Source organism: Lynx rufus, unplaced genomic scaffold, assembly GCF_022079265.1.
Source record: "Lynx rufus isolate CCGP_SWC_20201006 ecotype Redwood Valley unplaced genomic scaffold, mLynRuf1.p SCAF_6, whole genome shotgun sequence".
Taxonomy (NCBI): Eukaryota; Metazoa; Chordata; class Mammalia; order Carnivora; family Felidae; genus Lynx; species Lynx rufus.
In genome coordinates, this window is record NW_025814878.1 from 90,278,899 (window position 1) to 90,300,971 (window position 22,073).

General features: G+C 36.3%; 1 protein-coding gene across 2 annotated transcripts in view; it reads left to right on the plus strand.

Moving 5' to 3' along the window:
* The window catches only part of KHDRBS2 (KH RNA binding domain containing, signal transduction associated 2), a 577,798-nt gene that overhangs the window by 447,297 nt on the left and 108,428 nt on the right, over positions 1 to 22,073 (plus strand). Inside the window, exon 7 of one of the 2 annotated variants that reach the window (XM_047102966.1) lies at positions 14,294 to 14,315. The exons of the other annotated variant lie outside the window; for it this stretch is intronic. Within the exon in view, the coding sequence (XP_046958922.1) occupies positions 14,294 to 14,315 (22 nt within the window). The remainder of the gene's footprint in view (positions 1 to 14,293; positions 14,316 to 22,073) is intronic. 2 annotated transcript variants of the gene reach the window in all.

A 22,073-nucleotide genomic window follows, 5' to 3' on the forward strand; every position in this document is an offset into this window, starting at 1 on the left:
GGAACTATTTAGAATCCTCAGTCTCAACTAACATACACACACACACATACAATCTCAACTGCATTCCTTCTCTCTCTCTCTCTCTCTCTCTCTCTCTCTCTCTCTGTCTTTCTCTCTCTGCCTCTTATTTTTATATGAACAGCTATTACCAAATTAAAGTGAATAGAGAATAGCCCTATAGACTTCTTGGAGTCAAAGGCTAAATTTTCAACATTCATTTTACTTGCACTTAATGGTTTCCAGGATATATGTTAATAATCCTAATCCATTGCATACTAGCAAATATAAATGTTTCAGATGCTTTCATTTGCAACTTGAGGTTCATTTATTTATTTGGCAGATTGCAGAGTTTCACTTATGTGCCAGATATACAATGATATGCAAATGTCATACAAATAAACATAAGTGCACAGGAAAGATAGCAAAAACGTACAAAGATAAATAAAATATTGTATCTGACATTGAGGGTCTCCTGGCTGGGCAAAGAGGATCTATATGAGAAATGGTGTAAGAGAAGCTCATTAAAGGGCAGGTGAGGAGCAAAGCAGAATGGAGACACACACTAAAATGTGGAAATAGTTACCTCCCAGCTGCCTGGGGAACACAGACAAGATACACAGAAGAGAGGACTTTTGAGCTAAGACAGAGAATGAATAATACAGTTAGTGACTTAATCATACATTATGATGAGCTCTTGATGTTTTATAAAATGCTAGATTAACATTGAAAAACAAAGGAAAATTGGTAACAACTGTACAAAGAATAATGAAAGAGCATTTATAGTCCCTCACCCCCACACTCAGCCTGTAACCCCCTTTGCTAATCTGAATCTAACATTTAGGTGTTAACCCTGAGGTCACATCCTCAGAGAAACCTTAGTTGACACCAACTGTAGGTTTGGTTCTCCCTTTTATAGTCTCTTAAGACACCCCACACTTTTCTTTTATAGCCTTTATCACAGTTTGTAATTAGATGTTGTCTGTGTGCTTATTTGTGCACTGCTTCCTCATTAGATGCAGGATCAGATTGCCAAATTGGATACATGCATCAAAGATTTTACCCAGCGTTAAGGATATAGGCAGTCCAGACACTCTGGCAAAGGACAGAGTTCTGGAGCATCAAAAACTTCTTCCAGATCCTTCCTTCCCAAATCAGACATGTCCCAGAAAAATCAGTGATGTCTCTAGGTGAGTCCTCATGGTTACCTTACAGAAAAAGGAACACTTAGATTATGCAAATCTCCATTTTGTATCAGCTGTGAACTGAATTGTGACCCCTCAAGATTTGTATGTTGAAGCCCTAGCCCCCAGTATGATGGTATTTAGAGATGGGGCCTTTGGGAGTTAATTAGGTTTAGATGAAGGCACGAGGGTGGGCCCCTCATGATGGGATTAGTACTTTATAACTAGAGACACCAGAGAACTTGCTCTCTTCTCTCTGCTATGTAAGGACACAGTGGGAAGGCACCATCCACAGAGAACTCTTACCAGAACCAGACCATGATCTTGGACTCTGAGGCCCCAGAACTGTGAGAAAATACATGTCTGTTGTTTAAGCCACCCAGTGAATAGTATTTTGTTATGACAGCCCACACAGATTAATACAGTATTCTTGGAGAGTTGTCCAATTATGTATATTCTCCAGGGAACTATGCCTTATAATCCATACACTCATTTATGGACTATATATGGAATTTTTTTTTAGCCAGGGTCATCCTGCCTAGCACTTTCAATAGAAAAAGATCCCTCCTCCTAGCAAAGTATGATGTGTCTGCTGACATGGGAGGTCCAGTAGACCAAGAAAACAGACTGGGTTTTCTGTCTTCTCTTTCCTCCAGAACAACACCCATACACCTGCTCCCTCAAAGGGAGTGAAGGGACCATAGACAGGATGCTTTACTATGTTCATCCCAACTGTAAACTTGAGGACAGTGACTCTTTTGTTTACTGCTGTTTACCTAGCACTTTGCATACTGCCTAGCACATAGCTATTAAAAGAATGAGTGAATTGGGGCGCCTGGGTGGCGCAGTCGGTTAAGCGTCCGACTTCAGCCAGGTCACGATCTCACGGTCCGTGAGTTCGAGCCCCGCGTCGGGCTCTGGGCTGATGGCTCAGAGCCTGGAGCCTGTTTCTGATTCTGTGTCTCCCTCTCTCTCTGCCCCTCCCCCGTTCATGCTCTGTCTCTCTCTGTCCCAAAAATAAATAAACGTTGAAAAAAAAAATTTAAAAAAAAAAAAATAAAGAAAATAAAATAAAAAAAAAATAAAAGAATGAGTGAATTAATGATGCTTACTAACTACTGTGTAAAACTTTAACTTATACTTGTTCTCAATACGCTTCTTTAAGCCCCAAGAAGTATATTCTACTTTTAGTTCTTGGTCATTGGATTCATCATTGAACTGACTATACTATATTTTCTTTTTTTTTTTTTTAATCTTTTTAAATGTTTTTATTTACTCTTGAGAGAGAGAGAGAGGAGACACAGAATCCGAAGCAGGCTCCAGGCTCTGAGCTGTCAGTACAGAGCCTAACGCAGGGCTCAAACCCATGAATGGTGAGATCACAACCTGAGCTGAAGTCAGACACTTAACCGACTGAGCTACCCAGGCACCCCTGACTGTACTGTATTTTCTAGTGAAGCAAACAAGTGGCCAAATTTATGTAGTCCAAACTATTTCCTGAAATTATGTTCTTGTAGATTTAGGGTAATTGAAGAAAAGAATACAGGCTTTTCATAAAAATAGTTGAAAATATGTCTCCAAAGAATCACTGACTCTAGCAAATAAGCATTTTCATGGCAGATAGGAAAAATGAATTGTCCTCTTATTTTGAAAATTCAACATGAGTTTCTTGAGAGGGTAGGAAGATCAAATTCATTGCTAATTAATGAATACCTGTATACTACCTGTATGGGCCAGGTTGCCAGCATGGACCAGATAGTACACTCTCAGATAAAATTTGAGAGACCCCAGTGAAGGGACTATCTCACCTAGGAATGGTGAAGCTGCCAGAGCCTAGTGACAGCAGAGAGCCTTTAGAACTCTGCCATGAGGGGACAACCAGAAGGCACTGTTATGGAATCTGTGAAAGCAGTCACACAATGGCAAAGGGGCTGCCCCACAAGAGCCACGGTCAAACCTTGGTCAAGCAGCGGACAGCAGACATGGTCGTGGAGGATAATCCTTCTCCTGTCTTTCTCTTCCTGTCCTCAGATTTCTCTCAGTGCCTTCCCTTGGCCTAATTTAAGAGAATTCTTGGTGGCAAAAAGACCCTACTTGACACAGCCGGTAGAGGTCAGCCTCCAGGACACATAGCAGAGTGGATGAGGCAAGAAATAGGTGTAGAAAGGGAAACAGAAAACAACCATTAAAAAACCCTAAAAATGCCACAAGTTGTCTGTGAAGATCAGGGCCACATCTGAAAACAAGTTAGAAAAGCAGAATGTTTGGAAATACCCCTTCATGTCATCATTTGTAACCTTACATCTATTTCATCAGGTTAAGGAGGCCTTATCTTCTGGTTTTGGAAGGGAGAGATCGTTCAGGTGGTGACATCCTAATCTAGCACTGTTTCTTTAAAATATTATATTTAAGAATCAGTTTTGTAGCTCTTACTGTGTGGCAGGTGCTGCTTTAAAAATTTTTTGTTTTTACAAATGCTGATTTAATTTTATCTGGATCCAGTGATATGAAGTAGACTCTATTCTCATCATCCGCATTCTGTGTGCTAAGGACACCAAGACGCAAAGAAAGGGAAGTGGCTTGCGCCCCTGGTTCACACAGATAACAGGTGGGGGAGCTGCTGTCTGAACCCAGGCTCTTGGGCTCCAGTGTCCATACTCTTAACTGCTACAGCGTGCTGCTGCTTTTATGGGGGACTTGTTGCAAGACCAATTTCCCAGCACAAATAAATTTTAAATGGTGACCACGTCAACAGATCAGAGATGGTGATTTTTTTCCCCCGTGAATTTTCACATTCCTCTCAACTATATTAGCTTGTTTGTAAGACTGTTAGGAAAAATGCATTTTCTACTCACGGTCAAACCTACAGCAAAAACCAAGATAATTTTGGTGTAAATATACACAGACTGGGCGCTGTTTGTCAGAGCCTGGGATTTAGAGGATTAAGCAGGGATTAGATGCAGAATTACGGCAATGATGAATGTGACTGAATCTAGCGTGAATGTTGTTAATCCCTAACACTCAGAATGTATTTCCCAATATGGAAGCACTATTTTAAGTTGATAATTCATTTACTTTCCTAAGAAAAAAATGTATGAATTGTTAAATGATAATTATTTGACAAATACAATTTTTAGAGGCCTCAATAACTTTTATAGAAATACCCTTTTAATAGAAATGAATTCTAGTTTCAGAACCTAAATTATATCCTTTTCCAAATGCTTTTGGCTAATGAAATAAGTTATCCCTTGATTTCAACTAAAATAAAATTAATATTAAAGTGAATACTGATTTAAATTTGTAATAAAAAGATGAGTCTCTATGAAAATTTTCCAGATAAGAGCTGTGAAATAATAGATTTTAAACCCCCTAGCACATTAAATCTACCCAGTTTTAATATCGGCAAAGTGGACAATCAGCCATTTGAGTGACATGACTATGATTAATGCATTACTCTCATTTGAAAAATATGTAAATTTTATTTTTAGGAAGTTTAGGTTTCCAGTAAAGGTCTAGCAGTCATTTGCAGACAATCTAGCAAGTGAACAAGGACCACATCATAGTATCACCTAAAACAAACTTATTGAAACATATGATTTGATGTCTTATTATTGCAACTTTAACCACTACTTCTGTGTATTATATGAATTTTCAGGGTACCTTAATTTCCCTAATGTATTTGAAAGTGGAAGTTCTAAAATACATGCCTCCCGGTGCTCAGATCCTAGGGCAAAGTAGAGTTCTATGCTTTCAGTAGATGTTGACTAGACAAGACGTATGAACAGGACCACAAGCTTTACTCAGTTCAGAGCTTGATTGGCCATGAACACAGGTGTTTGATGACCTCAAAATACTCTTTGAACTTTTAAAGTCTTGCATCTCTTGTATTATTAAAATGAAGAGGGAAAATAAAACTGTCTTTTGGGGATACTCTGAAGGTAAAACTAAATGCTTTTTCTTATCACCAAATTAAGAAAGGATCAATAATAGTCAACATTCTTACATGATTTAACTTGGATTAAAGATTTGATATTTTGGAGTATGTTATTTCAGGCAGTATTTCTTCAGTAAGAGACACATATACATGTTTTACTGGTCCCTAGTTCCTCCTAGTTTTATTTTGTAATCTCCAGATTTTGTAGAAGCCACACATTTTTGAAAACTGTAAATTTGAGCAGCCTTTACTTCCAACACAAAGTCATCCAAAACACACTTAAATACTCTGAAGGCAAACCATGTTATAGGGAAGTGACTATTCCGAGATACCTCCTGATAGTGAGGAAAACAAATAATGGAAAATCACTTTGATGCCATTACCCCATTGATGAATACAATCATTAAAACTAGTTTGATTATAATGTGATCACATTCTGAGAAAAATAAACCTATGTTAGGACAACATTCTGGAAGATATTTTGTTTCTGTACTTGCTCACCCGGGGCACTAGGCTATTCTCGATAAGTTCTAGCCAAACTGTACATCTAGAAAAAGCATCTTTAAATGAGAATTTTAGGAATAATAGCAAGAATATATTCCAAAAAACAACTCACGTGCTTTATCAGAACAAAATGTATTTAAGATATTTTTAGCCTAACATGAAAAATTTTATGCAACTCTTATGAAAGATTCCAATATAAATTTCTAATTTCTTCTCTCTAAAGTGCTAGAGGGAACCCTTAGTGACAGCTGTGGTATGGCAGCAGTGCAGTATATGTCACTTGTTGACTATAGAAGACATGGCCAATCCATCCTCATGGCCCCTTTGCTCCTGGATCCTCAGAGGCTTAGAATCTACCTCAACTCAGTAAACTGGTTAGAATGACCACTTATTAATTATTCAGCACATAAGTGTTAGCCTAGGCATTGTGTAGGGCACTAGAGATACAACAATGAAAAAGTCATTCTCATGGAGCTGACCAACTTGTGGAATACAGTTGTGAAAACAGCTAATAGTAGTAGACTGTTTCAAGGATTCCAACAGAAATAATGTAGGCCGCCATGTATAACAGAGAACAAAAATACAGATCTCTGCAAAAGGGGATGGGAAAGAGAGAATAATGTAGGTTTGGATTACAGTCCTATGACACATTGGAGGAGGAAGATAGTGTCTGAGATAGAGCTCTCAGAGGGAGACAACAATACTGACCTGGTACACTCACAGAACTGAACAAGAAAACATGAGTATGGAGTACAAATAGGCTAGCCTGCAGAGTTAACATGGGGCTACATAAATTAGAAAATTTTAGGAGATTTTAAGAAGTTAGATATCTACCCTAAGACAAATGGGAGACCATTAAGGGTTTTAAATATTTTGGAGAAACTTCTGACTTTTGTATGGAGAATTAGTGAAAGAATGAGAAGATGGGGGAGAACCATGTTAAGAGGCTGAAGCATGAATCAAAGTGAGAAAAAGTGGTGATCTAATATGAGGCCAATGGCACTGGGGATGAAGAGAATTGGAGAGATTCATGACACATGTAGAGGCTAAATCTGACAGGACTCAGTGGTCAACCAGATATGGGAAAGGAGGAGGACAGATGGTTCAAGGATGATGCCCAGCTTTCTGACTCTGGATACTAGATAAATGTTAGTATCATTTACTGCCATAGGTTATACAGGATGAAGAACAAATATGGGGGAAGAAAATGAACTCCATTTTAGTTTTAGGTAGACTGATTTGGAGGACCCTGTGGGTCATCCAAAAAAATAATAATAGTAACTAATTAACAGTGGGAAATACCAGTCTAAAGTTCATCAGAAAAACCGGGTTTGGGATCATACAATTGGGATTTATCCATAGAAATAGGTACTGAAATAATTTAAATCATTAAAGTTATTTTGGGTTTGAGGATATTTTAAGAAAAAACAAGAAAGCACTTCAAGTAATAAAAACATTAAAGGGAATTCCTGAAAATTCTGAGAAATTTCATACAATGGGCCAACTGTGTCTTCTGACTATATAAATGAAGAAAGTTTTATGTGGAGTGAATATCCTAGCAGGTTCAAACCTTAGACTACTCTAGACACCTGTTGAATCTAGACTTTCTTGAACTGAATGCTTACTCTACCAGGAATCCCCTTTCTTGGTCCTTAGGTGTGGCACAGTGTGCTTCTAGAGTTACATAAAGATGAAGAGACTGCTCTGCTAGAAAGGGGAAAAAAACCTGCCAATAATGGAAGCAGTCTATAGGACACCCAAAACCTAGCTAAAAGGTTTTTTTCCCTAAAGCTTTAAGTGGGGGGAGAAAAAAATTCATCGTGGCAATAAAGGAGCTTCTGCCTCTCATCATTGTAGCACCCTGTGGAAGTAGAGTAGGAGCGAAATCAAGGAGAGATGGAAAGAGTAAGCTGGAATAAAAGTGTCACGTTCAACTCGGAGATAAGTGATCTTAGAAATGTCATCTTACCATTTGTATGCTTTCGGTATCTTAGTTCATGGATGCCTGTCCATTAGCACTGATAAGCATCCAGAAGGGTCCTGGGTTTTTATATTGTTTAAATAGTGCCCCAGTACATTCTAACAAAGGTGGTCTGCAAACTACATTTTGAAAACCTCTGAAGTAGGGGGAAATTGAAAACCAAATATTCCAAGACAGACATGATTCAAGTTACTGAGGAGTGAACTTGTTTAACGATAAGGAAGCATAGAGGTCTTTAATCATGCTTAATCTTAGGAAACCAAGGGAAAAAATAATAATATTCACAGGTTTAAATCCAGGTTCAGTCAGCTCAAGTAGTCAGTGTATATAGATATCCCAATTCTGAGTAAAATTCCCCTTATAACCACTGGGATTCTATTCAGCCCCATTAAAGTTGATCATTACAAACTTGAGAGGAAGAAGATAAAGATGGCTGTGCAGGTAGCACTTTGCTTGCCCCGGTTATCTAGTGTTTAATGTCACTTAATTTCTCTCCAAAAACTTATGAAAAACCACATCCCTAGTAAACACTGTTATTAAATGTTATTAAATGCACAGAAGAGGCCATCAGAAATGATGGCCCACTTTTGCAAAAGTGGGTTGTAGAAGTTTGTGATATACATATTTCCATAAAAATGGTTACTGATATGAATGTGACTGCCAGATAGTCCCTAAGGGCAAAGTTATTCCAGACAGGAAGCATGGATTGGTTTGATTCTCCATTTCTCAACAAACCGAAATTGATTTTCCAGAATTAAACTCTCCCCAAGATAGAGATTTGTTAATCTAACTTCCTGTTTAAAGTAGCTAAAACAGAATTTCTGTTCTGTAACCTCAGGCCCTGTCAAAACTGTCTCTTATCCAGTATTCTTCGTCTTCCTTATAGTACCTCCATTCACCTATTGCTCAAGCAAAAAATGTAGAGTTTTTTTTTTCACTTCCCATGTCAAATCGATCAGAAAGTTATGTTGATTACACTTAAAACCACATCCAGATCTTCCAATCCATAGTATGGCCTGATCTGAGCTATTATCCTCTCTTGCCTGGAAATTCATGAAAGTCTTCTAATGGCTTTCACTCCTAACTCCCTCCAATAATTTACCAATAACCCATTCTTTCCCAGCAGCAGGAATCAGCCTTCTTTGAATATAAATCAGATATCACTCAACTGCTTACAATTCTTCAATGTCTTCCCATTGCTATTTGACAAAACAAACAAATGCAGTTACCTTTCACAGGAAACCAAGGCCTCTTGCTACCTTTTCTCTTCATTAATTGTCTTGCTTGCTTAGCCAATTAGCTGTATGTGTGTTGAGAACAAGTTTCTGGAAACAAACAGATTATCTTAGGCTTGCATTTAGGCTTTACTGCTTTCTAGCTGGGGCAAGTGAATGTATCTTCCTGTGCCTCACCTAAAAATAAATAATGAAATGGAATGTACTTCAGAGACAGTTTGGAGAAAGTTTGTTGAGAATGTTTGTTGAAATTCTCACACTTGTTCATTCTTCAGGACTTTGACACCTGCTGTTTCCTTTACCAGAATTGCCAATTCCTAAGTCTTGGCTTGGCCATCTTTTCCTCATCAGTTGGGCTGTTGGAAGATAGGTCCTTAGGATAGCTGCCCTCATCAGCCTGCTTATTTCCCTCATGTCTCCTAACTTCAATGATTTTAATGTCCATTTTTTTTTTAATTTTCCTGTATTTCTTCACCTAAGTTATAGGGGAGTGGGAACTTACTTTCCCTATTACCCAAAACAGTATCTATAGGCAGGAATCAAATTTACTATAAAGTCCCATTTGGAAGAGTGAAGAGTGTTTGTAGATTTCATTTAATCTCAGGAAAAGCAGTGTCCTCAGTTACGAAATCAATAAAACAGAAACAAAATGCTGAAAACACAATGTAGATATTATCTATAGATATCTCTGTATCCAGCACGGGCAGCTGGGACACAGCAAGGACAAAGTGAGCTTCACAATGTTGTTTTATTTCCTCAAGTTACATTGTATTATACAATATTTTGAATAAATTAATATAAAATTTTAATTTAAATTATCCATTAAAACTGGGTGGAAAAAAACTCTGCCCTCAATCCCTCATTACCTCATGTTCTTTGGCCTCATCAGTCACATTCATTTCCCTAAGATTATTTGTATGATGAAATTATTATTTTATATTTTACAAATTAAGTATGGCCTGCCTTACAAAAGGGCTAAATGTTTCTCAAATATTAAAATATTAAAGAAAAAGATATTGGGGAAAATTAAGAGAGAAGAGAGAAATTTAAAAGATGTAATTAATTCATTTATGTACTAAAGTTACTATTGAGAATACTATAGACTTTCCCAAATCAGTAAAGCAATTCACAGTAACATGTACAAGGATGTGCATATTCCTACTGGGACATTATCCTAGACAACAATTGCTTAAAAAAAAAAAAGTCAGATTTTCACTTTGTCAACCTAGAAACAGCTCTACTATCTTTCTAGACTTAGCAGGTTCTGGAGAAATGGCTTATACTAACCAAAGAAATGGATGAGTATAATAAAAATGTCAATATAGCAGTTTTGCTATACACATTTCCAATGAATGTCATATCATTTTCATTGTCCATTATCCAAGCTGTCTGGTGAACATGGAAAAACAGCAAAAGTAAAGTAGGTAGACCCTAGACCCTGATAATACTATATTAATTCCCTGTAGCCAAAACCAAATGCATCCATCCAGAGAGGGGGGGGTTCTCCATCCACTTGGGGGCTAACTCCTTGGTCTCTCAGGAGGAGTGCAGAGAGTTCACATTCCCAGCTTCTCATTGTTGGAGCTCCCACTTCTCTTTTTAGTCACTCCCTCCTTTCATCATCTTATACTATTGTAACAACTTTCAATAATAACCTCTTGAGTGTCCCTGACATCATTGTTTCTTTCAACCTTTCTTCCACCCTGATGCCTGCTATCCATTTTTTTTTTACTTCATCATGTTTCCCCAGGCTAATAGTTGCATTTGAACAATGGGAAGGTCTTATTTTTTAAAAACCTGGCAATAAAATGTCCTTTCTGAATTGCAAGTGATGTGAAGAACAATAGAACTGCTTGTTATTTATCACAGAAGATATTATCTTGGCAGGATGAATATGAAACAGCAGGTGGAATTCCTATTGTAAATCATGTGGCATTTTCAGGAATTCTCCCTGTGATTCAGGTCTCTGGGTTTTGAGATGGGGAATATAGGTAGTATATTAAAAAAATGCCTTTAATATGTGGAAGTTGTCAGTCAAAACATAGAACTACGCATACACAGCCCTGGGCATAACAGCACTCTAATTATAGAAACTCTGGCTCATCACCAATGTTTTAACACTTGATTTATTTCCTGTTCAATTTGTTCAATAGAGCCAGAGTTAATTGGTTTTCCAAATGAGTGTTAAAAATATAAAGATCTAGCTTCATTAAGTGGAGGCTATACTTATTATGCACCAGTGACCTGTAAGTCTATGTAAAGGTTAGTAGGGTAAGCTTTCTGGGCGCAGTGTACAAAACTGCAGCTTTGACTTCGTACTAATATGGCTAAAAACTAATAAGTATTGAAAGCCACAGTTGCTGGTAAAAATAGAGGTTTTATGAATTGAAATTTCCCCCAAACCAAATATATTTATCAAACAGACTATCTAAAAACATAGCATTTTCTTTTTCAAATCTAATGTTTTTTTCTTCCAGAAGAAACATTTAGAATTTCCCTACGGCAAAATGAAAAAGAAAAAGAAAGAGAAAGAAAGAAAGAGAAAACAAAAAAGAAGCAAAAAGTCTATTTACCAGTAGAGAGTTAGCACATTGTGAGGTTTTTAATATACTGCTTAGCATTTCTATAATTGCCTTTCTTCTATAGCACAGCAATGCATTTAATGTGGTATTTTGACCATATGTAACAAATAGAGGATTAAACAAAAGAAGGCAATGGGCCTATTAGAACAGTTTTAGACTTCTACATGTGCACAAGAAAATCATAAAGCAATGATCTTATTTTCCAAAATAAGTGCCTTTAAAAAAATAATAACTTCAATATCATCATCAGTAATGCTGTTTTCATTACTGTTAAATGTAATTTTCAGGAAATATCATCATCTCTTTGCAGAACAGTTAATTATTTAGGGGGCAGCATTTACATTCTTTGTAGAGATGCAAGAGATCTCAGGTTGGTTTGGGAAAAAAATTCAGAAAAGCCATATGGGAATAAATACTGATTTCACACCTCGGCACCTCTGTGTAGTGTTTTAGTGGCCACCGCCATGTTCTTTGTTTCTGGAGACCATGACCAAAATATCATCAGGTAAACTGTCTTAAGTAGGAACACCAAAATTGAAATCGACTAACTTTTAGCTGTGTTATCAATTGTAGAAAATATACGGTTTAAATTAGGACAACTCCCACAGATTTAAGAAGAATATTTTATGCATAAAAATATTGATATAAAGAAAATTCATGTAGGAGGATTCTAAATGTCACCTTATATGAATATGGTGAGTTAATTTTGTTTCATTACATAACATCATGGCATTTCACATTTTAATAGATTTATTCTTTAAGAGAAAACTAGGCTTTCTTTGGCAAATTTAATTGTAAAAATAGAGAACACTATTCTATTAGTTTCCTAAGGCTATGGTAACAAAATAGCACAAACTGGGTGGTTTTTAACAATAGAAATTTATTCTCTCATAATTCTGGAAGCTAGAAGTCTGAAATCAAGGGGGCGGCAAGGTTGTGCTCACTCTGAGAAGATAGGTTGAATCCTTTCTTGCTTCTCCCTAGGTGCTGGTGATAGCTGGCAATTTCCACATCAGGTCACATTTACAGGTTACAGGGGCTGGAATTTCCACGTATATTTTGAGGAACACAATTCAGCCCATAACTGTTTGGGGGAAATATTTTCTAGATCAGAAGCACTGTGTGTAATTATTTAACTCAAATTAATTTATTTATTTTGGCAAGTGATAAGTCTGATAAATGTATTATTCCACCACCTTGGATTTGGTGGGGGGTGGTGAGGGTGAGATGCAGTTCACTAAGGAAGTTTTGATATTTGTGAGAGCTCTGTTTAACTATTTAACTGTTTAACTGTAAGCTGTTTAACTGTTTAACTGTTTCTCTGTTTAACTGAAGAGCATAGTTGAAAAATCCTTCCTATAATAAAATCTGTTTTTTTTTATTGATTCTGCTTTAATATTAACAAATATTCTAGTAGAACTTATTTAACAATGCATTCAGCAGGGTTTTTTTTAATTTTTTTTAACATTTATTTATTTTTGAGAGACAGTGCATGAGCGGGGGAGGGGCAGAGAGAGAGGGAGACACAGAATCAGAAGCAGGATCCAGGCTCTGAGCTGTCAGAGCCGGATGCAGGCTGGAACCCGCAAGGTGTGAGATCATGACCTGAGCCACCCAGGCACCCCTCAGCAGGGTTTTTTAATGCACTAGTTATTATCAACATAGGGTTTATGGTGGGTTTTCAGGCATACGTTGTACATAGCCTAGAGTTATATAACCTAGCCAAAGAGGAAGAAGGCCTCCAAAGTGAAAGTAGAATCCAGAACTCATTTGCTCCGTTGAGTAAATTAATTCCACATTTTTTCGCTAAAAGCAAGAGCAAAAAATTTTTCCCCTCAATAATTACTTCAGGGATAGAAATGTTCATGGAGATCAAGTCTGTACCAGGCTTCTAATAACACCGAGGCCATGGACCCTAGGGACCAGTTACTTTCTCTCAAGTCCATGGCCATTGACCCTAAGAATAATCCCAGCTAACTTCTTACAAATGCACAGTCCAGGATACTGTAAATATATGAATAGATGAACAAGAACACATAGCTTTTGCTAAAACTTCAAGTTAAAGTATGCACTTAGCTACTTATTACAGTTTTTAATAATATTTATTTTAGCCCATGGACTAGATTGTAGTCGTTTATTTTAATTTCAATCAAGGCAGGTTGTTACATTATATTATTACAGAAGCCAACAGCAGCTCAAAGTCATGATTTTTGTTGAATAAGTAAACAGCTGTTTTGCCTTGAAGAGTCCATCTGACATATTTTTACCACTTCAAAGAATCATAGAAACTCTCAATTGAATGGAACTTGAAGGTCATCTTGTGTACATTTTCAGCAAGATCTACATAAAGGAATAAATAAATTCAGTGGTTTCTTTCATTAATCTCACTGGAGTTCAACTAAACTAAACCCAGGACTGAACCATTTGTTCAGCATGGGGGTAGGAGTAGGATAGGCAGTCCAGCAGATTCTGGACAGCAGTGGGAGGTGGAAAAACACAAAGCAATAATGGAGGGATAGTGGCAAGCAAGTGCAACAGAACTACCTCTGTGAGCTGGGAAGGCACCAAGGAGGAAAGAAATATTTCTTTGTTATAATTAGTTATAATCTAGTTCATTCCAGAACATGAGTTAATTTCATTTAACCCTTATGGGATTTGACTGCATTGATATTGATAAAGTAAAAGCAATTGTTTCTAGTAGCTAGATGATGAGCAGGGAACTGAGCATTCAAATAGAAGCCATACCTTGTGGGGCATCTGGGTGGCTCACTCGGTTGAGCATCCAACTGTTGATCTTGGCTTGGGTTACGATCTCGTGGTTGTGGGCTTGAGTTCCACATCAGGTTCTGCTCTGACAGCATGGAGCCTGCTTGGAGTACTCTCTCCCTCTCTCTCTCTGTTCCTACCCCGCTCATGCTCTCTAGATAGATAGATACATAGATAGATAGATAGATAGATAGATAGATAGATAGATAGATAGATAAAGAAAGGAAGAAAGAAAGAAAAGCAAGAAAAGAAACCATACCTTGCAAGATAGTACTATGATTTGCAAAACAGATAAACTGTACCAAAATATAATATGCAAGATAAATTATGTAATCTCAAACTCTTTTAGTGTTAGCTCATTCACACCTTTCAGATCCAAAAACTATAGCAAACAGTAACTCCTCACAGACTCATGTGGTCCCAACAATTTCTTAGTTTACAAACTCTGACAATCCCTGCCAGTTCAATTGTCTGCCTAGTTGTGTCTCTTCTTGCAACAACAAACTAACAAAAAACAATTTTGTTTGCCTGTAGTTGGGTTCTTGGTGGTCAGTGGGCTATAATAATATAGTAGCAAGAATAATTATAAGCACAATATTATCATGTCTTCCATCTGAGTAGTATCTGACGCATTAACTTCACTAACTTTTCATCTTGGATCATGACGAAATGATGATCAAAATACCACAATGCTTTTTTTTTTATTCTAAGCCCTGCATTTGGGTTTAGATTTTATTTTCTTGCAACTTTTCTTTCTTTCTCATTTCCTTATCCATTACATTTTGATTTTAAACAGAATTCACCCCAGTACATTTACACGTACACATGATATTCGATGGTAGACTAAAAATCTTTTACTAGGGACATAAATCCCATTGGTTCCAAGCTACGTTGGATTCTGAGTGGTTATCAAAATCAAACAGTAGACATCTGGCAACTTAAAATATGATTGTAACATACATGTGAAAAAGATGTAAAAATGTATGCATATGAATCAGAATACTTGATATTGCAAAGATAATGCCTCTCAAACTTATCTGCAGATTCAATGTAATTTCTGCAAAGAAAGAATATTCAATATTTGTATAAACATGTGAAAGTATGCTATTGTCAAGGGTGACTGTATTAGAAAAACCAGGTTCATATCTCAACATTAAAACTATGGTTTTATAATGTATACTTTTTGAATTTTTGTTTCTCTTTGTAAGGACATTTTACATTACATGTGATTTATTGTTTTCCAAAGTAGTGATTTATCTTATATTTTATCTTTTCATTGATTAGGTTGACTTATATAAAATCGATTATCGATCTTTGTGATGTTAACAGTTTCTTTAGTAAAAAATATTCAAGTACATTAGCCATTAAGTTATAAAGTAGCTGATTGGCATTTTTTTGCATTACTGTAATATATTTATACTAATTATGCCACATACTGTTGCCTTTGGATGAGTTACTTGGTATTTATGGCCTTTGGTTTTCTCCTGAGTTATTAGAAAGATTAAATCAGGTGACTTCTGTAAAACTCCTCATTAAGGGTCTGGCATTTATTAAGCACTGTCCTCAGAGCATTTCTCATACATTTTTGAGGACCTACCATCTACCAAGCACTGTACATAGTACTGGCAAGTCAAAGAAGTATAGGATACTATTAATGAACAACTCATGCCCTAAAAATCTGGAGGACACAAAATCCCATGGGTTATTTTAGAGAGTGCTAAAAGGCTGGTGTGTCTTGATGGTTGGACAGATGTAAGAGATCAGATGCTTTCTTTGCAGAATTTTTAAGTTGAATTTGAATTACAGTCTAAATTTCTATATTTCAATTACTATAACTGTAACTAAGAAATATAAGACACTTTAGGATTTGAAATGAGGTAACGGATTATAGGAATGTGAAAAAATATTCAGACTGACATTTCATACATTTTAAGCTATTTTTTAAAATTACATTCCTTTTTTTCTCTCTTAGTGGTATGTATTTGGACTGAATCAACATACCAATTCCTCTCCTCTACAAAGAAAAAAGGAAGCCAAAAGTAGAAAATTAAATGAAATTTAATTAAATTCGGCATAAAAATGTGTTTAAAACAAGGCAAGAGAAATTCATCATTGTGATTATAAAGGAAGGCAGTCTCTAGCATTAACATGATATCCAGCAGTACAAAGTAGAATGAAAAACTAATTCATACAGAATCATGAAAGATGCAAAGATTTTTTTTCCGTACTCTAAGACAGGCAGATATGAACTTTATTGACTTTTCAGAACAATGCTTAAAGGAGTTAACTTTTTTTTTCATTATATAAAAGACTTAAAGACTATGATATAGGAGCTAAAAGGCTATTAATGCAATGGTGTTGGAACTGGAGTAAGAAAATGTAACCTAAACTGTACATGAAGAAACTTCAGATTTGATCATGGGCTGAATATAAATCTCAAAGAAGTGAAAGTTGGGAGTTTTGTGACATTTAGGTATCTGAAAATGATAGCAATATGAAAGAAAGGCAATGAGAAAAATGTCCAGTGGATTTAAGCCTGGGAATAAATAAACCATCCAAGTAAAGAAGAACCAGATGAAGCAAATGGTATTGAAACTGAGGTATCAGGAAGCATGTTCATTCTAGATGTCCTTTCCTCCGTACCCCCAAATAACTTTCACTGTGTTCTTCAGGGCATACTGCATTGTTTTACTCTATTCTGACTTAAAATAGGTAGCTTATTGTATTTAATTCTCGGACGCTTTCTAAATGTTTTAGGTTTTTGTAGCTGAGTCAATACTTTTGTCATAACTTTATGTTCTTTTAAAGTTTGTAATAAATGGTATTTAATAATCCAAAATCTCTTATGTGTATGAACATTAGTATTCTTTTTAACATGAATTTTCTTGAGATCTTGTGACACAAGCCATAGATTTTTCTTCTATGATATATTACAAAATTTTCTTTACACTACAAATCTTTCTTAACAATGATAAAACTAAAAATATTCAATAACCAATGTACCAGGATTTCCCCCATGATTTATACAGCTAAAATTCTAGTTACAGAATAAAAATTGCTGCAATATTTATTCATAGCCTTGAAGTGATTGAAAAGAAGAGGGTATCAGAGTAGGGTCTTGATGAGAATGTGTCACAGAAGCTCCATCACATTTGTCAGACAATTTTTTGAGGCTGACATTTTCTGGGCACAATAGTTTAACTTGACATTGGTTTGCAAAGCTTAATAAAAATTTTTGCAAACCACATTAGTTCAGATATCAATAAAACATTGGCTTTGGGTTTCTTTATTGATTTGACAGGAGCTGAGAAGAAAGCAGGAATTTGAAGGTCAATGTTTTAAGATATTTTGCATGTACCTATTCTATTAACTGGCTCAGCATTAGGATTGCTAAGCATTTCAGGCTTATGTGTAGTAATACCCTTTTAAATGAAAAGTTGCCCAAGTTTTTAGCTAACCAAATGTCAAAGCATATACTTGGGCAGTAAACTAATTGGTAGCAAACCTCATTAAGAATTCTGGATGCAGTAATAGCTTTTCTTCAATTGCCACTGCCTTTAATGAGAAGCAGAACAACAGAAGCCACATTACTGGTCTGACAATTTGTTCTATTGATTTATTATGCCTGCTCTGCCACCATCTACATGAAGGGACTACAAAACATTAGTCTCATATTAGTGCATTTTGACTTCTACAAATACAGTAAAAGTCTAGTACTTAAAAGTGACACCATTGCTTGGAGCTTTTTTCCACTGTAGCCCACTGGCTACTACTAAGATAAGAAACTTGTGCTCAGGAAATCATTACAGATTATTTTTATCTCAATCCTGGAGATGAAGAAATGGATGTTGCATTTAACAAATTGTGTTAAACACATTTTACGCCAAATCTAATTAAATTTCACTTCATTTTTCTACTCTTTTCATTCCTTTTAGAGAAGAGGAATTTGTACATTGCTTTGGTCTATATAGATATCACCAGAAGAAATAGAAAAAAGAAAATTAGAATTTAATTTAGAAAGACAGCTAAGAGTGTATGAAATGGCAATCTGAATATTTTTTCATAGTCTCCTAATGTCTTACCTCATTTCCAATCCTAAAATGTCCTATTTTTCTGTTTGTGGCAATTACAGTAATTGAAATACAGAATTTTAGGCTGTAATTCATATTCAACCTAAGAAATTCTGTGAAGAACACATTTCTCATTCATCTCTTTTCAGTGTTTTATCTTTAATGAGTGCACACTCCAAAGATATGACTCTGTCCGTGACTCCCCTGGTGCCATTTTACAGAATTATATTTAGGAGAAAATAGATCATGTCACTGGGAGAAATCACATTTGCCCTTTGGTCAATACTTCTTCAGAAATCTAATGCTGAATCCCAATTTCGCTGTAATTACACAGACTCCTAGTAAAAAAACAAAAAAAAAAAACAAAAAAACAAAAAAACTTGCTTAATGGAACTAGAACTAGAATTCTGGTTTATAACCTTGTATCACATAGACTCTCAGTTTTATATTTTGTTTTAGGCCACATCTGAATACTCCAAGTTCCTATTAATGGATTAATATTAATTTCTGTATCTCTCTAGCAGACATACATAGAAAGTAGGTGCTTAATGTGATTGTTCCCTGGAAATAATTCTACCTTTAAATATTTAAGAAGAATCAATTTTATAGATTTAAACTACTAATGGGAGTTGAGCTAATGCTCTCACATTTTACTTGACGTGTGTATTTAAAATGAAGTAAATAAGCTTGCCAGTGGGAATATTCCTTCTCAAATACGATGCCCACCGAGTGATGAGATGAGGCCTACTGAGTGAGCATTCAAGCAGTTGCTTTATTTGAATGCCTGAATGGGAATTTAATTTGTTCTTCAAGTCTCCCCCTAACATGACAGTTGATTTAATATTGTTATCCAGTAGGGGTCCTCTGGCTGGATTATTATAGCGATGTGTGGTACCTTATTCACAAAGTACAAATATGTTTCACAAAAAAAAGGGATATTTTACAGGAATGTAGAGTACTTTCATCATGAAGAAATTATTTGACATTGAAAAGACAGGAAGCAAATTACACTAATTTAAAAAGTTGCAAGTGTTAGAATCTAGTGACTGTCGTTTCTATAGAAATTAACCTACCCTTTGCAATAATAGAAGACAAAAACAAAACTGGTAACTGGATTAAACCGACTTGTGAGATTCAAACAATGTTATCATAGTAAGAAACTTTCTATTTGGGAAACCAATGCACATACCAAAATATAAACTTATAATTAAAACACATGTTTAATTAGTATATATGTTTGTATATACTTCATTTTAACCAAATTCACTTTTCTACAGAAATATCTATATCTGTGTCTATTGCTACATAACAAATTGCCCCCAAACAATTTTGCTTAAAACAGTAACAGCTCTGTTATCTCTCAGGGGTTTGGGGGGGGGGGTCAGGAATTTGGGAGTGGCTTGGCTATGCAGTTTTGACTCAGGTCTCTCCTGTATTTGAAGTCAGATGGTATCTGAAGCTGGAATTGGTGGGGATACTAAGCAACTGGGGGCTTCTTGGGCATCTCCCATTTTCACATAGACTCAAGGCTCTCCATGTGGTCTCACTTCTTGTGGATTAATTTGGACTTCCTCACACCATGGTGGCCCCAGGGACATTGTACTGCTTACATGGCAGCTCAGGGCTCCCAAAGTGAGTAGCCCAACAGAGAATCAGGTGAATGCCATACCACCTTTTATGACCTGTCTTTGAAAGTTACATAGTTTCTAACATTCATTTCTAACTTAGTTCCAAACCCTGCTCTGATTTAAGAAAAAGAGGCCTAGATTTCACCTCTTGAAGGGAAAGTGTGCCCATATCACATTGTAAGAACAATAGGGGAATAGGAAATATTGTTGCATATGTGTCTGGAAACTAAAGTCTGCCACAGCATCAGTGGTTAGACATAGTCTCTGAAACCTGACTGCTTAGGTTCATGTCCCAGCTCTACCATAATCTACAGGAGTGACTGTGCACACAGTGTTTAACATATACCTCAATGTTTTTATCTCTAAAACAGGGATAATAGTTCTGCCTGCCCTAAAGTGTTGTTATGAAGATTAAATGAGATAGTATGTGTAAAAATGCCATTGCCAGTGCCTGGCATGTAGTAAGTATGATTAAGTGTCTGCTGTTATAATTATTCAATTGTATTTGTCCAGATAAACTTGAAAGTATAAGAACATATATGAGTCTGTGGATTCTTGATAACAAATAGTGTGTCTAAATCATCACTAAAGTTCCAGGGTCAGTAGGCTTTTAATATTTTTCCTTTCAAGGATGCCCCTGTACATTCAGTCCCTCTCTAGAAGGGTTGCTGGGAAAGACCTTGATTCTTATCCTTCTAAATAAACATTGTTTCCATAGGTAAAAGGGCTGCCTAGAATTCTGTCTTTGTGTCTGCAAACAACTGACAAAATTTTTGTTTCCAATTCTCACTCACATCTAACAACCAAAGAATTGATTATAAGGAGGAGCAGTATGACTCAGTCCATGATTCAGAAAATACATTTTGAGTCCATGAAAACAAAGTCAAGATTTAAATTAAGTCAGTATTGGGGCACCTGGGTGGCTCAGTTGGTTAAGCGTCTGACTTCGGCTCAGGTCATGATCTCACGGTCCGTGGGTTCGAGCCCTGCGTCGGGCTCTGTGCTGACAGCTCAAAGCCTGTTTCAGATTCTGTGTCTCCCTCTTTCTCTGACACTCCCCTGTTCATGCTCTCTCTCTGTCTCAAAAATAAATAAATGTGAAAAAAAATTAAAAAAAAAATAAATTAAGTCAGTATTGTAGTCAAAAATGCTCATTTCAGGAAACTTCTCTGATTTCCCTTCTTTTATCCCCATAAGCTTTTGAGATAATTGCTTTCAATTTTTATATCTGTTCTTTATCAGGATCCATACTTTCTGTCTCTATGCCATCTTTCTCTTTCTTGTTCTGTCTGTCTGTCTCTCTCTCTCTCTCTCTCACACACACACACACACACACACACACACACACACACACACACATTTGATTCGCCCTGCCATCCCTCTGCCATTCCAAGATGGGGAGGGTGGAGGCATGGATGTAGCTCTCTTTAGGTTTCTCTTCCACAACCCCCATCCAGGCTTTAACTGAGGAGAAAGACCTGCCAATGAATAGATGAGAAATGGCTTTTCTGAAGCCTATGACTACAAATTATACCCAGAGAATTGTGTAAAATTTTAGATAAAATACTGAAGGAAGGACATTTATATCTCCCTACCTCACCTCAAATAAAACTTAAAGCATTTTCTAAGTATTGCCTCTTGCTCTTAGGTATACAAGAGTCATTTCAGACTTCTTTGCCCATGTTTGGAACTAGACTCAGGGTGAAAATATTGTAATTTCTTCTGTACAGACTTAGCAAAAGTCTTTAGTCATCAAAAGTTTAACTAGTGTCATATGAAAGTGTTATTTGCATAATATTGAAGTTCTGTTTCACATTATCAACCATGCTGATACATGGGAAATGTGGGCAGAAGTCCACTTTCTTTGTCTTCAATTGGGTATAGTGATGTTACCACTGTATTGGTTAAGAGAATTGTATCAATTTCCTATTTTTGCATTGCATACTTAGTAGATCAAAACTTGCTTCTTTATTATTCACAGTTCTGGAGGTCAGAACTCTGAGTGGGCTCAACTGAGTTTTCTCTTGGGGGTCTCACAAGTATGAAACCATGATATCAGCCTGGCTTCAATCTCATCTGGAACTTGGAGTCCTCCTTAAAACTCATGTGGTCATGGAAGAATAAATTTTTTCAGCCGGGTAGATTCTGCAGCCCTTGATTCTCTGCTGCTTGTCAGCCAGGGCTGACTCTCA